Source organism: Saccostrea cucullata, unplaced genomic scaffold, assembly GCF_032062105.1.
Source record: "Saccostrea cucullata isolate Sc308-1 unplaced genomic scaffold, CSIRO_AGI_Scuc_v1 ctg2425, whole genome shotgun sequence".
NCBI lineage: Eukaryota > Metazoa > Mollusca > Bivalvia > Ostreida > Ostreidae > Saccostrea > Saccostrea cuccullata.
In genome coordinates this window covers 7,431-26,063 of record NW_026935820.1, presented here as the reverse complement: position 1 = coordinate 26,063, position 18,633 = coordinate 7,431, and the positions used below count along the sequence as shown (strand labels likewise).

General features: G+C 34.5%; 1 protein-coding gene across 1 annotated transcript; it reads left to right on the top strand.

Annotated features, from left to right (window-relative positions):
- Positions 1-46: 46 nt before the first annotated feature.
- On the top strand, positions 47-17,279 carry LOC134243842 (cadherin EGF LAG seven-pass G-type receptor 1-like; the record flags this gene model as incomplete). Its single annotated transcript, XM_062726072.1, has 16 exons — positions 47-376; positions 522-707; positions 916-1,053; positions 1,321-1,506; positions 1,682-1,813; positions 10,684-10,869; positions 11,066-11,200; positions 11,494-11,682; positions 11,824-11,961; positions 13,682-13,885; positions 14,250-14,378; positions 14,656-14,844; positions 14,930-15,058; positions 16,388-16,573; positions 16,776-16,922; positions 17,088-17,279. Coding segments are annotated over exons 2-16 (2,283 nt in total), but the record flags the coding sequence as incomplete, so codon positions are not given.
- Between the last annotated feature and the right edge of the window lie 1,354 nt (positions 17,280-18,633).

Below are 18,633 nucleotides of genomic sequence, written 5' to 3'. Positions count from 1 at the left end.
TCTGGGGTAATTCTTTGAATGGGTAAAATGTACTTGTCATACTTTTCAGGGAACTGTTTCTCTACAAGATGGTGGAAATCCTCCCCTAACACCCACTGGGGTTAAAACAGCCACCATCACAGTGTATGTGTCCAGAAATGACCACACCCCTTATTTTATCAATGACCCATACTCCAAGGACTTGGAGGGAAATATTCAGGCCGGGGCCAGTGTGCTACAGGTCACAGCCAGGGACAATGATCAGGGTCTCTTTGGTAAAGTACGATACAGAATCACTGGAGATGATCTGGCACCGACCTATTTCCAGGTCAATCCCACATCTGGTTTGATTACTGTCAGGAACGTCTTGAGCGGTGTTAATCAAGATCAGCTTAAGGTAAATTTTAATAGGTTATTGTTAAAATTGGCAAAGAAGATAGTGCTATAAATGGGGATAGAAACGCTGGATTCATTATTGGGGGATGAACACATTTTAGAACTCTCTTAGAGATAATAATTTTTATTAAAAAATCTTATTTAAGATAAGAGTTGAAGCTTATGACGACGGAAGTCCTAGAAAAATCAATGTAACAGTGGTAACTGTGACAGTGAAAAGCAACTATCAGCATCCAATTTTTAACAGACTTTCATATGCTGCACGAATCCCAGAAACACAGATTCTCAGTCAACAAATTATTGCAGTGACTGCAAATGATACTGATGCAATGGTATTGAAGATGCTTTTTAAAACAAAATATTATGAGCATTTTATGAATTAATTAAAGATCTATAGAAAATCAGATAATTAGATCTTTTGATTGATTTTTCAAAATAAATTATGTTTTGATATTACGAGAAAATACATGAATTTGTTGCTAAAGTTTTGTATTTATACAAATAATATGGTATTGTTTGTAGTATTTTCTTCTTCTACAGGCACCAAACAATGTTGTGAGATACTCCCTGACTGCTGGACCAGAGGATATTGAGTGTTTCCTTATTGATGCTGTGACAGGAAGTCTGTCTTTGAGACGGTCCTTCCTATATGACCCATGTAGAGAGGAAAGGTATCAGGTAAGGAAATTCAAAATGTGAGGTAATCATTTTATTATGATTCTTTACCACAAATAATAAAAACGGTATCTTCTGGTAGTGTTTCGGATAAAAGCATGGTAAAATATATTTCTTATGCTATAAAGGGTGCTGTTGAAAAATATGAATCAATTTAGGGTAGGGGTAAAAAAATTGTATTAGGCATGGATCATTAAATTCTTTCAAGTAAATATAAGATCTTACTGACAATTTCTCTGCCTCTGAAGTTGATCCTTGTTTTTCAAACAGATGACCGTCACTGCCACAGATCAAGGTTTGAATCCTCTCTCAAATTCAATTACCGTCACGGTAGATGTGGATCGCAATGCCAATCCCCCGATCTTCCAAAACATTCCAACAATCATTTCCATCAATGAGAATCAACCTACTGGACAGGGCTTTTTCACAGTCACTGCCACAGATGCAGATACAGTGGTCAGTTCAATTCGTTTGTTTTTTTGGTTGTTTTGCTAGTTCACGTATTCTTTCGTGATCGATTTCGCTGATATTTGTTAATGGTTTTTGGACTTTACAAATTACAGTGTTACAATGGTGCACTACAAAGATCACCCAAAAATTTGCTTCAGATTTTTGTATATATTTATTCCAGAGTCCCTTGAATGACATCAGATACTCCCTGGTGGGCGATGGTACAGCGACTGTGTACTTCCGAGTAGATTCTTCAACAGGCCTTGTTACTCTGAGACAGACTGTTCAGGCAGATTCAGCTTCTTTATACAGGGTAAAATTTTATAAACTCAATAAATACTCAATAAAAAAAACTTGACAAGTTTATTTGTAAGTCACCTGAATCACTCAAGTGATCTTATTCTACCTTTTTTTCCTTCGTTGGTTTACATTTGAAAAATTTTATTTCTGGAACTGCGAAACCAAATCAATCAGTCTGAGACAAACTAATCTGGTCGTCGCAACTTCTACATACAGGGTAAAAGTGTATCTGTAAGTCAGCTGAATCACTCAATTGATCTAAGTATCTCCGTTTTGTCTGTCATACTTTCACATTTCACCATTTTCATTTCTGGAACTGGTAAACCATTTTCAGCAAATTTTGACAAATACCGTATAAGTGGAAATTTTAGCGAGACGCAAATTTAGCGATTCGTCCTTAAAAACTGGTTATTTATTTTTAGCGAGATGTTATTTTAGCGATTTTAAAATGCACAATTAAAAAGCTATTACAAAAAAACGCAATAAATTGTTAGCGATATTAAATTTTAGCGATCACGGCACTCTCGCTAATAATGCCAAAATTAAATCCTCGCTAAAAATTCTACTTATACGGTAGCTTGTGATAGTAAAGGCAAAAATTCTGAGTGATTTTCATAATCCCCACACCTAGGGCCTGAGGGAAGGGACTGAAATAACCAAAATTAACAATATGTAAATGTAACAATATGTAAAAAACCTTTTTCTTTACTTTTGTACATTGAGCTGTCAAACGGTTTTTTAACCGTGATTTCAATAAACATATTGGTCCCCAAATGAAAAAAAGGCAAACAAAATACTATAACAAACACTGTGTTTTGAAAGTATTCCAATAGTATAGCAAATCACATGCAAAGGAGGCTAACAAAACATTATAAAAAATTACTAACAAAACACTCTAACAAACTACGAACTAAACATTCTAACAAACTACTTACAAAACACTGTGTTTTGTCAGTATTCCAATAGTATAGCAAATCACATGCAAATAAGGCTAACAAAACACTCTAACAAACTTCTAACAAATCATAAGTAAAAAATCATCAATAAAACACTAAATTTGAATTTTTAAAATTATAATTAACAAATTATAATTTAAAAACAAACAAATCCACAAGTCTTTGAAAACATCTAAACACAGTCTCATTTTAAAACATTATAAACACTTCGTGTTTCACAGCTTTTTGAATTCCAGGATTGACATTATTGTTCAATAGACAATAGCGTACCATTCCAACATTTTAAAACACCAGTACACTCTCTATATCATTCTCTGCAGTTAAATTCCTTTGGTTTAAGAAATATAATTCCCAAGTCATTGGCCACTTCTCCAATCACATACATTTTCACAGAATTTCCAAGTATTATAATTCATCACTTAATCCAATGCTTAAAACTGATCTAAGCTAGTATATGGATTAAAAGTCAATCTTAAAATTAAAAAAAAAACTCCCAGTAAAAACATGTCATGCAGTAAATACCTCTTTTATATCCAGATTCATCCTGATTTTGCTTTTTCCAATCAGGGACCAATATAATAACATTTTTTAAATGGAAAGAACTAATATAGGCCGTTGGCCTGCTGTTCAATCCATTTTCATTGAATACTTGTTTGTTATTATGAATAATATACATCTTAAACTAATACTTTTGCAAGTCCCTTCACCAATCTTTTTGTTTCTGCCTGACCTAGTGCTGGTGGTTTGAAAATTTGCCCAAATACTAGTCTAACACAGGATGTAAATACATAAGTTGTTCTTGGAAGCTTTACAGCTCGTAGATAATTCAACCCTAAACATGTTTGTTAATCAAATGAAACGCTAACAAAATATTAATTTGATGCAGACAAGTGTAACGAAATACTGCAAAATGCAATTTCATTCTGCAGAGTGTAATGAAACATTGATAAAACACAAACATTGTAATGAAACATTAACAAAATACCATGCCACCCCCAACCTGTAAAGTGTTGCATTGATGCTTCGTTAAATGCAACACTTTCAAAACATACAAAGAAAATATAAAAGTATGTTTTGGTATGATTTTGAAGATATTTTGAAAGTATTTTGTTAGATTTGTTTTCCATTTGGGGACCTCTTTATCAAAATTCATGGCCCTAGTTTCAAGGGTCCTGGTGCCAGTACAGGGCTATAAAGATAATATAGTAAAAGTGCATTATTCTTCTTCTCCTGAGTAAATATAATACATAGTGATGATAAGCAAGAGTGCAGCTTCCAAATTGTGAATTGGAGGGAGCTCGAGAGGGGGCTTCATATTAATGATATGGTTTAGAAAAAAGCAAAATTCTTTCATTTGCTTCTGGTTATAAAGCAAAGGAATTAAGGTACGGCTATGAAAAACAAGAGTTCTTCTTCCAGAATGGTGTTTTTATGGCCCCTTAGTTTGATGCCTTTGCATAAATGTTGGGTTCTAATAATAATTTAGTGAAAATGTATTAATTCTGTTAAATATAACCCTGTCTGCTCTTAAGTATTGAACAGATAAACAGAATGTATAGTTACGATAAAAAATGCGCCTGCTTAATTTTTTTTTTCAACAATTTTAAATGTTGTGATCCCAGAGCAGTGATTTCAATGTTTCCCGGGGAGATGATGTAGCGAAAATGTGTAATTAAGTTACTGTAAAAACGCTTATTTTCGTGGGGTCAAATTTCAAAATTTGGAAAAATTATTGGCTTTAGGGGGATTTGATTTAGTGGTTCACAATTTTTTAGTACAATGTAGTAATGCTTATGGAATTTTACATTTCGTGGTCGTTATAACTTCATGGGTCACTCCACACCTAAAAAACAATTGTATTGAGGACACAGTCTAAGGTACAGCCTGCAATTTGTGTATTTCATGACACTGGATCATGGGTTCTGATGTTAGGGTAGGACTGTGTTGATTCTGTGGTTAAATACTTTTTTTCTTGAGAAATTTTCATTGCCCTTTGGTATATTTAAGGCAAACAGAGTCAAGTTGTGATAAGCAAGGCTGTTTTTAACATATTTTTGATCATCTGGACCAGCTTGTGACATGTGTTCTGATACTAACCACGCTTTATTTAATTATTCCCCTTTGTCACTCATTTTTGATTTTTAATCACTGTAAATAATGAATTTGAAAAGAGTTATGTAAAAATATTTTTATACATAAAGTACTTTCATAGTTTAAATGATCAACTGGATTTGTAAATTAAGGATATTATAATAATAAATGAGACCGAAATAACTTTTCTCATTAGTATTCTTCAGAGATCAAGGGAGACAAATGTAAAAAGTTACATATGAATTAAAAATAGAACAGAAGAACTAAATGTGCTTTAATAAACTCCATGGTGATAGTTATTAAAGGGAAACAGATAAAAACTTCATTCATAAGATATTACTGTACAGTATACTAGACTAATTAAGGTCTTCCGCTCAGGCGGAAGACCTTCTACTGATTCTGATGGTTAAGATTATTCCCTATTATTCTTTTTTTTTTCCTAGACGCAAACTTTGAGACCTCGTAACTCGCTCATTTCTGAACGGATTTCGCTCAAATTTTCAGCGTTTTTGAACGTTGCAAAACTCTATTAAAATTTTTTCATAAATTTCAAAAATTCCTTTCCGCTTTCGAGTTATTTCCCTTTAACTGAAAATTTGGTACTGTTCATTTCCAGACAAAGGCTCAGAAACGACAAAAGCTGGAGCAGAAATTCGACTGCATTTAAATACTAGAAGAATTGAAGTTGTGCACATCGGTTTTTCTTTTTCGATTTCTGCTCTCAAAACGGTGCTAGATAGGGGTCAAAAATGAGAATGCCTAAAATAGCAAAAATTTACATATATTTCCTGATGTATCTTTTAAACTAAAAATAATTTGTTAAGACATGATGAACAAATATTGTGCATAATTTAAAGATCTATCATTTGACATCATTAAAAATGGGCTGGCCCCTCAAATTAGGGGTCTAGGGCGCTTGAAAGTTTTTTCTTTATAACTCAAAAACGGTAAATATTTCGATATGGTTATCGATTTGAAATGGGTTCTTTAACATCTTATTGATCTCATGAAAATGTTATTTTGTTCGTCAGGTGTTATCATATGAGCAGCGAACTTCATTATCCATGTACAGGTAACTGATTTTATACGGCAAGTGAAGAATTCTTTATGCGTACGCGTATAACACGCATAACTGATATAAACTGGATTAGAATAATATGTCTAACTAAACTGAATGTTAAACTTTGTTTTAACGTATTCTCTAGCTGGATGTCATATAGATTATTCAGAGAAAACTTTAATTTCTCCTTGTATTTAGCTTAAACAACAAGACGGGAGAGAGGAAAAATACCTATCATCTTTTCCTTCGATTAATATTCAATATGGAATTATTTATGAAAAAAAAATTCAAGCTTAAAATAGTTCACTGTCATTAAATTTAAATTTATGCATCGTGAATTTTCCTCGGACCCTGACTGTTGTGTTTACAGTGTTAATGTAACATGTGTAACCCGTTTATCGATCGCGCAATGACCTATATACATTCCGATTTCGGAGGTCAATATTACCGCTCTTTGATTTTAAAAAAAAACCTGACAATCGTTTAATTTTTATTAATCAGCTGAATCAAATTTTGTATTCATGTGATCTAATTATGAAAAAAAAAGTTCTGTCTGCCATCGTAACTTCTCAGTTCGCGAGAGTCCGTTTGACAACTCCATCGCACGTGTGCAGACCATGCAAGGTTACGTGGTCTTGCGGACACAGGTATGTGTACTGTTTGTTATGAAACTGGGTGACCGTAATGCTGGAGACTGGGTGACCGGACTCACGAAATTTACACAAGTTCTATAACTAGACAGTGCAGTTTTATTTTCATAAAAGTCATTAAACACTCTTAAACATATTAAATCTAAAAGTCGAATATCTTTGGATATGGGGTAACCCATATCTATTCTTGTTACTAAAGTCCTAGAGTTCTCTAAACGATGCTAGGTCATCGGTTTACTCAGATTAAAATCAAGAAAATATGTTATTTGCGTAAATCGTAAGAATAACTTACGGTGGTATATTTAGGACACGCAGTTATTTCTTTTTTAAATACCAGAAAAAAATTATCTTGTGAAAACGACATAATTATCTTGTGAAAACGACTTATTATCTTGTGAAAACGAGATATTATCTTGTGAAAACGAGAAAATATCTTGTGAAAACGAGATACTATCTTGTGAAAACGAGATAATATCTTGTGAAAACGAGATAATATCTTGTGAAAACGAGAAATTATCTTGTGAAAACGCGATATTATCTTGTGAAAACGAGATATTATCTTGTGAAAACGACTTATTACCTTGTGAAAACGAGATATTATCTTGTGAAAACGAGATATTATCTTGTGAAAACGAGATATTATCTTGTGAAAACGAGATAATATCTTGTGAAAACGAGATATTATCTTGTGAAAACGAGAAATTATCTTGTGAAAACGAGATATTATCTTGTGAAAACGACATAATATAATAAGTCGAAAATTAAATTAAGAAACTTTGAGTTTTGCATTATTTGCTACAAGGCTTATAATTGTATTTTACCGAATGATATGCTTATATATTTCTTTTATTTTCTCGAATAAAAAGAATATCACAATGACACGATTTTACCACAATGACACGATTTTACGGGTGCGTGATTGTAGCAAGCTGTTTTACACGGAAGAGCGCCCAAAAATATACATTCCGAGTTTTCAGAATACGAGAGAAAAAAAATGAATAATTAGGAATTTTTCTGTAACAAAACGCAAAATTGCCTCTGAGAAAGCTGTGTAGTTGCATACAAATGTTCCAAGCCATTCTTTCGTGAAAATTGGACTAAAACATGTAAAAGAGATCGATTATTAAATTTCCTCTCATGGCGACACGGAACCCTCCCCCTTCCCTGAAATGATACAATGATTTCCTTCAGATTGGAGAATGCCAATTCGGGCACTTAGCAACAGAGGGGGAGCCAGGGGGCATGCCCCCCCTTTTATCCTCAACATTACTTTTACTATTGATGTCTGTCCATTGAAAAGTTGGTTGTCCCCCATAACTCTTACCACAGTATATTGATATCAAGGAAATGTAGTAGTGTATGCAAAGAAAATTGGAAGTGAAAAAACTTGGCCACTAACCCCCCCCCCCCCCCAACACACACACAACGAAATAGGCTTTCCGAGTTTGGGCAATTTCCTATTTTTTATTTTTGGCTTGTCATTTTTTTACAGGTTAGTATAATTTTTTTTTCTCTTGTTGACCCTCCCCTTTCAAAAACGATGCTACGTGCAGGTCTTCAAATAAATGAAAGAAAAACAAGGTTGGCAAAGATTAGTATGCGTCACTAAACTTTCCTTTTGATAAACTTTTTAATTTCTGTGTGCCGATTAGAGAGTACAATCGAGAATCGAAGTGTGTACATGTACTACGTGTATACTAGTTTCTTTGGGTAAGGGGAGGTACCAGTTTCCGATGCATTTGATTTCCGGAATTTTGCATTGCATTTCCAACAATTAATAAAATCATTTCTAACATTCATTATTTTCATTCTGGATTTTTACAATATATTTCTAGCGATTTAAAGTTACAAACAAGATAGAGTCATAATTTTTATAGAATATATTTGGTGAAAGGCTACATGTAGCTGCAGATCTGTAGCTCGCTAGCTGAAAAAAAAAAAAGATGGATCACCAGAGAGCTACAGTGCCACCCATATTAAGAGTATATATTAATGCGTACAAAAAATTGCGCTTGGTTCTGGAATAATTCCTCAGAATTCTTACTTCAACTGCACAATTTTAAGATGGATTTCAAAATGTTCTAGAGACCTCTATCAATAACTAGTACTTGACATCTGCAAGAAGTTCGTTGGGCCGAATTATTTTGCCACCCAAAATGGAAAAAACAATTATACGATATTTCCGATATCTCAAATTCAGGCTCAGGAGGACTAATAAAAAAGGTTGTAAGGAATGTTTTGCTGTAGAAAAATTGAAGGAATGTGTTAGAGACACACGGTAAGTAATATTTTTAGATTGCTGCAGTTGAAAAACACGGATATTGAAATATATAGCTTCAGCGCATTTTTTTGGGGGGGGGGGTGCACAATTAACATTTACACTTTTTAATGGATGGCACTATAGCTCTCTTGCCTGACAATATAGCTAAATTTATGTGAAAGTGAAAGGCTGGACATTTAAATTTAAACATGTACGATGCACATAGTTCTGACGGCCTTTGAGCACACGCAGAAATACCCAAAAAATGAACAATGTTTCAGCCCAAAAGACAGTTTAAACAATACAAATCAATAGCAGCGCAAAGACAGACTTAAAAAAAAATCAGAGGTGGAATCAGGCGAATTTAATCCTTTTACTACACCACCTACCTGGTAACGCTTAATCCTTTTACTACACCACCTACCTGGTAACGATACAGTTATGTGACACGTGTCCGCGTCTTGAATCCCCAACGTACATATAATGCATGTACTTCAATAATATGTATTAATATGTCTTCAAGGAAATCTCATAAAGGAAATTTCATTTATATTTTAATATATTCTATATTTTTCTTGATTATTCGTATTTCTCAATTTCTCATTTTCAATTTCATGTATTTATTTTTTAAGGTAATGAACAGCCAGTCTGTCCATCTGTCACGAGATCTTTAAACTTGATAATAATTACTCAATGAGTTGAAATAATTATAGGACTTTCATATTTCACATGTGCATTATTTGTGACATTTGATTTTCAAATATACTGTGATTTTTGACCCTGTGACCTTGATCTTGGAGCTTGACCTACCCCAAAAATAATATTACTTCAAATTGACCTTAACTTTGAAAGCTTCCATTTTATAAACTTGCATTGCCTGTTACAACGCCTTTCAATATTCTCTGTGATTTTTTACCATTTGACCTTGAAGTTTGACCTGCTTTTCAAAAAACATTAACAATTGTCATACGTTTTGAATGAGAAGAGATAAAGCTTTTATTTTACTCCTGTGTATTACCTGAGACAACACTTTTCTAAATACACTGACTTTTGACAACGTGACCTTGAAGCTTGGCTTACTTTTCACAACTTTAACCTTGATCATAACTTTTGAATTAGAAGAGATAGGACTTTCATATTACACAAAAATCACATGACTTTACGTACTAGTAGATAATGAACTTTGACCTTGAAGTTTAACCGGCTTTTCCAAAATTTAAAAATAACAAAAAATTGACCTTGACTTTTTATAGAGAAAGGGTAGCGCTTTCATATCTGGTTTTAAACATGTTAACTTTGACAAGGCCAATCGAAAAAAGGGTATAACTTAAATCATGCCGAGTGTGTCATGACCTTTAACCAAAGTCATTTAAGATAAGATGTTCTGGCTGGATGCATTGTTTGAAAGAACATGTATGAATGTGTCAATACGGTAGTAGCACACAAATGGGATATTCTCATCACCAGCATGTGTCATGGTGTGACCCAAGGTCATTTTGACAAGGTCAAGGTCGCAAAAACTCCTTTACTATCCATTTTTTATATAGTAAAACATAATATGATGATATCTACCCTTAAAAGATTGCTTTAACATTAGAACGTGGCATGACCTTGACTCAAGGTCTCTTCTCCCTGTCCGCAGCTCCGACGGAAGACCTACTCGTTGCTTTGCAACGAGCTCGGCTCTAGTTATTTCATTGTTTCTGATCATCCTATTTCTCTTGTGTTTTGGTAACAAAGCTCCATCAATCAGTTTATTTTATACTACATGAATCCTCTAAATTTAAACTCATATTGAGTTAAGTCTGATTATACTCAGGTGACCATTAAGACCCATGGGTCTCTGTTTTTTTACCCTCTTAACAGCTTGCACTCCGAGCTACTGATGGTGGAAACGCACCAAAGTATGATGAGAAAATTCTGACTGTCAATGTCAATCGCAATCTCCTCAGTCCTGAATTTGTGAAGCAGGATTATGCTGTCACAATCTGGGAAACTCAGGCCCTCAATGTTTTAGTGGAGGAGGTCTTGGCCCTAGATAATGACACTAAGGCAAGTTTAATGGAAAACAGTATTCTAAAGAAATCAAGTCTTTCACATTAATGTACATGTAGAGAATTTGTCTAGAACTCATTATTATATGTAATTCTAATAATTAAAATGAAAAGTCTATATGCTGAAGTACCTTGTACTTGTATTTAGATTGAAGGAATTGACATAAAAACTTTTCATTTGTTTATTTAAACAGGCTCCACATAATGAAGTAACATATGAAATTGTGAGTGATGCACTTGCTCAGAATTACTTCAGGATCGACATAGAGGGAAGAATTTATGTCAGGATACCTCTGACAGATGACTCTGCCAAGACAGGCCTCTACACTGTAAGATTTCTTATCTTGATTATAGAAATCTGTAGTTCTGTAACTTCCCAGAAATATTTAAAAACTCAGGGCCTTCAGAAACAAAACGTTGTAGTTTAAAAAGCATTATAAAAGTTCTTTTTTAATTCGAAGTAATTAGTTCTTGTTATAAAGTTTCCATGTGAGCAGTTAAGCTAGCTATATTGCTCTATTTTTATATGTTTTCTAAACCAGTCATGTTTGTTTAACAAATACACAAGCAAACCTTGGCATTATTCTGAGTTTTAATTTTTTTTTTGATTTCTGCTTAATAGTTATCTGTAAGGGCCAATGATAAAGGTACTCCTCAACGCTCCAGTGATAACCTGGCCACTGTAAGAGTGACGGTCCTGAGAAACAGAAACTGTCCAACATTTACACCTTCCGTGGTCCCCATCTCTATTGACCAGTCCTCTCTGAGTCGTATGATTTATGATGCCAATGCAACGGATCCAGACACACCTGTAAGTGAAAATTACAGTATTAATTTTGCATTAGCTGAATTATACTCGAATATATTTTTTTGTCAGGCATAAATTATCTATGAAAATGGAAGGGGGGGGGGGTGATAAGAAGTGTATATGATTGATGAGTTTTATTTACAGAATACCCCATTCAGCAAAATCAGGTACACTCTGATTGGAGATGAAAGTGCTCCTTCGTTCTTCAGAATTGATTCTCAGTCGGGACAGATTTCTACAATAGAGCCATCTTTGTTCTCAGATCAAGGCACTGTCTATCAGGTATTGTAAGCTACTGTCTTTCACCGATCTTATTGGTATACTTATTTATTCAAAAAGAAATATCAACACTGAAAAAGGCAGGGTGCATTTTAATTAAATATTGTTTCTTGTTTCCTGTTAGAGGCCAACGAAACTATATTTGTATGCTGCATTTCCTTTTTATTCGAGAGAACTTTATGTTAATTAGCAAAAACAGGCGATACTTTCTTGCAAAAAAATATTGCAATGTTTTTGTTAGGAAAATAATATACCACAAAAGTCAACATTTATGGAAAAGTCTCGCCTATGAATACCCCTGGTATTCATTTTATGATCAACACAAATATTTTATAGAAATTCTTGCCTTAGAAGCTGCTTAGCCCATGTCAAAATGGAAGGCAGTTTGTTGGCAATTATTAAGCCTTCCGAGTTTTATTTTATAAGCAGTTTATTGGCAGTTCCTTAACCTTCCTTAACCTTCCATGTCCCCCAGACAAGTTGATTGATTATTCATAAAAATAGGCAGTTCAACTTTGAGGCAGTTTTTCTTAGCCTTCCCAGTTTTTCAACCAGTTCTGAAGCAATTAATTTTAGCGAAATATTTAAATGAGTTTTAAAAAACCGCTTGAAATTGCAAATAACTGCTTTAGAATTGTTAAACCATTTCCATTTATAGATGAGTCCAATGAATATTTAAAGCAATATGATGATGCTGAAACTGGTACACAAACGTACAATTTTAAATTGAAACCCTGCCAAAATATGGCTGAAATATTGCCAACTTGGCATAAAACAATAATAATCCATAAACTATAGATAAACAACAAAATTGCTAGTTAATTATTTATCATAATGTAGTTTATGAGAACAAATATAAAAAAATAAGTAAAAACCACAGTGGTACCTTTTTCAACCCATTTTCCTTTATTTATTATCAAAAATGCATTGATTTTGAAACTTAATTTATCTAGCAAAACCTAAACACTGCAATTATGTCTTTTTTGGTCTTTTCAGAAATATATTTTCTTTAAAAAATATTAAGATATATCATTATTCATTTAAGGCAGGCTATCTATTGTACCCAATTGTTAAACGTCTACATCATTAATTCTATAAATTTAAAGCTTTGTGGCCAGTAGGCTCACCCTCTTGTTGACCTATAGTATTTTGTCCGACAATACAACATGGCAGCTAAAATAGACCAATCCACACTTTTCAAAAGTTATGTCCCTTGGCCGCCATCTTAGGGGATAAACCCATACAATCCACGCAGTAACCTTTGTAGTTTTCAAATTTGTAACTTGGTCATTTGACTTTAAAAAAGCTCTGCATTTTTTGTACTGGTTGCCCCAAGATTGGGCTAACCACACATTGAAAGAAAAAAAAATTAAACACAGAGGGTTTTTCACAGCACGCCCAAATATTTGGTAGCACAAAGAGGAGAAATGACGTTTCTTTCCCTTTTGACCTTTTGGTTGACCCCCCGCAAAATGAAACAAGTGTTGCAAAGTGTGAATTGGACTATTCAATTTTGGCGGTCAGTTGTTAGGTTCCTGTTAATAATATTTATTGAAACATTGAGCCCTACATTAAAATTTCTCTTGAACCCTATCAAATTATACAAGGAAACTGCTTTGAACTGCTTACAAAACTGCTTAGGAAAACTGTCTTGTCCTCAAGCATATGCATATAAGATATAACTGCTAGGGAAACTAGTAACTGCTTAAAAACTTTTTTTCAGTTAAGGATTCAAGCTACAGATGCTGTGAATACTGCCACAAGCTGCTCAGGAAACCTTGTTTTGCGAGTTACTGTTAACAGAAACTTAAATAGTCCTGTATGGATAAATGTGAATTCACCCAATAACTATGTGAGGACAATTTTTGAGACTCAGTCTGTGACTCAGTTTGTGATTAGGATCCAGGCTACAGATAGTGATGACAAGGTAAGTCTCCCCAGTCCAATGTCCTTTACTCAGTACTGTGGATTATAAATAAAATCACACCATTTTAAAGCATTATAGGGAAAACTATTAGGATTTCTGAAATAAAAAACAAAAAATAAATGATCATTCCCATGCTCTCTGTTAATGAACACAGTACATGTATACTATTATGTGGGGTGCATGCAATTTCTCGTTCCCATTTTCACCAGCCCTCTTGCCTTCATTTAAAGTTGATGAATTCAAAGAAAACAATGTAATTTCCTATATACAACTTGTGGGCAAATTTTGAATGGTACAAGACAGCTTATATAACCCTCATATACTGTTAACAAATAGACTAAATTGGAGTATTGTATTGTTTCAGGCACCAAACAATGTAGTTAGCTATGCTATGACTACCAATTCCCCGAACAGAGACTTGTTCTTTGTGGATGCTGATGGATATGTGTTCCTGCGGAACATTCTTGTGGGACAAACTGGCGACCCTTACACGGTAAGAAGTTTTTTTTAACTCCTTAAAGGAATTTTAAGGCTTATCTAAATAGTTGGTAAATGACAGAATTGCATTAAGTGTTTGGAACTTGGTTCCTTATTGATTCTTTTTTTTCTCATGTAAATGGGGGCTGTTTTGTATATTGTTTAAGAAAGGTAAATATTGGATTTTAAACAAAACATCAAAAACTGGTTCATACCAGAACTCGGAAGTTCATGTCAGAAACATAACATTTACAGACTTTCTGAAGAAATTTCATGAAATGTTTTTTTTCCAGGTGAGGTTTGTAGCAACTGATGGAGGTGTTCCTGCCAAGACCAGCCCCGAAGCCATTCTGACTGTGAATGTGATTCGTAATCAGTTCCCCCCAGAGATCACCAATCTCCCCAGCACTGTCAACATCTCTGAGAATCAGCTTGTCAACCAAGAAATTTTCAGGGTCACTGGCAGGGACAATGACACATCTGTAAGTCTCTCTCTCTCTCTCTCTCTATCTCTGACACCCATCACAATCTCTGAATTGTCTTGCTAATGAAATACATTCTTTACAGGCTCCATTCAACTACTTCACCTTCGAACTTATAGGAGACAATGAAGCCACTACATACTTCCAGGTGGCCCTTGGTGGTTCAGTTACCCTGCGCCAATCTATTGCCGCAGACCCTTTTAATTCGTTCCAGGTTACTAAATCAAAATTACTAAACTTCTTTTCTCTCAGAAAGTGTGAAAGGAACCAAGATAAAAGAAGAGGGTGGTAAATATATAAAACACACTTTTAGGGAACATGCTTATAATGAATTGATGCTTACAGTGAAGTTATTTCATTCCTCTTGACTTCAAAATATATTATAAAATTAATGTAACATATATTTTGAATTACTCATACAACAAAGCAAAACTTTCCATCCTTGCTGTAAAACTTCATTCAGGTGTGTTTACTGTTTTTGCTGAGGTAAAGTATACAGCTCAACGCATTTTTAAGCTCACGTGGTTTTTCGCACAAATTGTGGTCACATTGTTATGATGTAATATAGCGTATCGAGACAACAAAACAAATTTTAAAAGTATTTGTTTGCATAATTTTAGTTTTATTTCATTTACTGAAACATAATTCACACAAATCAATAAGTAGAACTTTGATATATTCATTGCTGAAAAAAACAACTATTCTCGTTTGAATTTTTGTGGTTTCTTGCCAATTGCAGCTGTCTTTTTATCCGTTCTTTTGAAAGCAACAACTCTTGGCAGAAACGTAGACGCGGGCACAGTACAGCTACTGTAAATAGTATTTTCTGTACATTTTGACTCTTAAACTCAGGATGGTAATTGTATTTTTCATCTGTTTTACTGCTTTCTATGTTTAAAAGGTGGGATTTTTAAGAGTCAACCTCTAAAATTTAGAATCATGAGAGATTCATCCCAATGCAAAATTTTAACATTTCAAACCGTAAATGCAGAAGAATTTCCATTTTCACAGAAGGAATTTACTATTAAAAAAATAAACAATACTTCATTATCCTACCCTTTAGTGTGATTCCCTTCTGCAATGTTATCCCTTTTCGGCGCTACATTTTGACAAAACCAAGAGGGGTATGGTAAATTAGCAAAGATTTTAAAAGAATACTCACTTTGAAGAAGACAATTTAAAATTATCAAGTACATGATATCAAGGAAAACTCATTTTATACAATTTGTAAAAACCTATGGTAGAATCGTATAGTCGAAACATCCTACCATTTATTTATATTTTTCCCTTTAAAACACCCACTTTGGACACTTAAGATAATATTTTTAAAAGACATTTATGCTTGACATTATATTTGTAATATAACGAAGGGTTATGTCATTGTACTGTAGTTTGAAAATGGTAATCTTTATTACAACTATGTGACCTTAATTTGTGCAGAAAACCATGTGAGCTTAAAAAGTTTGTTGAGCTGTATAATTACATGTAGGCTTAATTCAGCTTATAAAGAAAAACAGCGTGGCTAATGTTCATTTGATTTTAGCTGCGTGTCCGAGCAAAGGATGGTGGGACACCCAAGAGGCAGGATGAGAAGCTACTGACCATTAGAGTGGACAGAAATCTACAGAGACCAGTAATGACGGCTGGGACATACAGAGCCCGAATCCTGGAGATTCAAGCCGTATCTGAGCCCCTGGTCACAGTGCAGGCCACTGATGGAGATACCTTTGTAAGTCAAGGTTTAATGAAAGTCATCAATATTTCTTCTAGCTGGTTAAATGCAAAACATTCCTATATAATGTAATGAAATATTAAATATAAAAGTTATGATATGAAGAAATGGTTGGTCAAAATGGGACATTGGATTAAATTAAATGCACACAGTTGGCCTAAATGGGACAGTGAATTTAAAGTTTTGTATTCTACTTTAGGCACCAAACAATCAGTTGAGATACTTTATTGTGGGTTCTAACACAACCATTATGGATTACTTCATGGTAAACGAAGACAATGGTGGCGTTATGCTGAGGAGATCCATGTTAGATTACCCAAATCGAGCAACAAGATTTACAGTCAATGTGAGTAGTTTATTGTCTTAAGCGAATTATATTGTTTATGTGGAGGAAAGTTAATATGTTTATAATAAAGAAAAGAATTGAAAAAAATGCTTAAAAACAAAACAAAAACAAAATTTAAAGGGTTTATAGTTAAAGTTAAAGGAAGTCTTCTAAATTTTTTTTCAGTTTCAAGTCAATACAGCAGACAGAGGAAGTGTTCCACGGACGGCTAATAATCCTCAGCTGGTGTCCATCTCTCTGGTCAGAAATACGGATCCTTACTTTGAGAATGTATTTACATACCAGACCCAGGTACAACAGAATGCTGAAGGAGGCACGGTTGTTTTCACACCCTCAGGAAGGGACGCAGATACTGATGTAAGAATTATTCCCACGAAAATACTATATAAATAATGTTCTTTGGAAATCAAATGTTCACAATTATTATCCAATCGGTGCGAATGGGGCACACGCAAAATAATATAATACAGGGATTAATCTACGTTTTGTCACTTTGGTGTAAGTCATCGGGAAGGTTCTTCGGCTGTGTCGGGGAACAACTAAATTGTTCATTAAGTATTCATTTACAGATGATGGTTTTCTTCTGACTGTCAGCTTGGCACTCTTAAGCATGTCTATCGCTATCTGTAACTACCGCCCCCTGGTGCTCGCCTGTTGCCTACGATCTTCGTCAGGTCTCCTACCTTCACCGAATGTTTCGACCCTTAACCATGACATCCTCTAGTTAGTGGATCAGCCAATCCACTACTCGATGGATCGATGGACTTCCAGTAAGATAATCTCGGCGGTGCCATATCCAGCAAAATGACTTTTCTGCTCCTTCTCTCAGTCACCTTGCTGCTGTCTTACATGCTCTTCCTGATACACTTAATCGTGTGAGCATCTTTCACACTGATTGTGCTGGGAATCCTCTACAGCCAACCTCTATTAGAAACCACCAGACACTTCAGCCTCTATCAATGCAGTCTGCCATGGAGTCTATATACTAAAGGCTCTTCCTCTCATGAGCCTTTGCCTCCTCACAAGTTTCTTCCCACAGCGCAGTCATCTTTATTGAGACCAACGTCTTCCACTCCTGGGACATTTAAACTGCAACTGGTCTAAGTTTGGTTTCCAGGATGTTAGGGAAAACTAACTTCCTGTCTAGATCGACTCTGAGCTTCCAGTCATATCCTCTATCCAACACTGATGTCTGTATTGCTGCTCTTGTGTCAGACACCCCTGTCTCATAAAATGTATCTGTCTCCGTTTCTTGTCTGCTGGTCATTTTTTTCTTCTATCCACCTCTTGTGCATCAGCAAACTCCCGTAGGACTTTGTCATGTCGCCATTTATAGCTTCCCTGGATCAGCACAACTTCCTGATAGAATATGCGCCATTGTCCCTCTCTTTTTACACAGCTTGCAGCTAGAATCTTTGCTTATCTCCCACTGTTGCAAGTTTACAGGAGATGGGAGTGTAAACGTTGGTTTTAATAACAACGAGAAGTTGGGTTCAATTTCACCAATGTATTACTACAGGTCATGTTGTTCACAAACAAACAAACAAGAGGTTCTGTAAATAAAATATTAACAAATAATTCACAGACAAACACACATACACAAACATAGCATAAAACACTGAATATTCTGCTCAAGGAAATAATTCCATTTTCCTCATAACTTTCAAAGATCATAAAGTAATTCATGCATTATATTATATGCAAATTCATC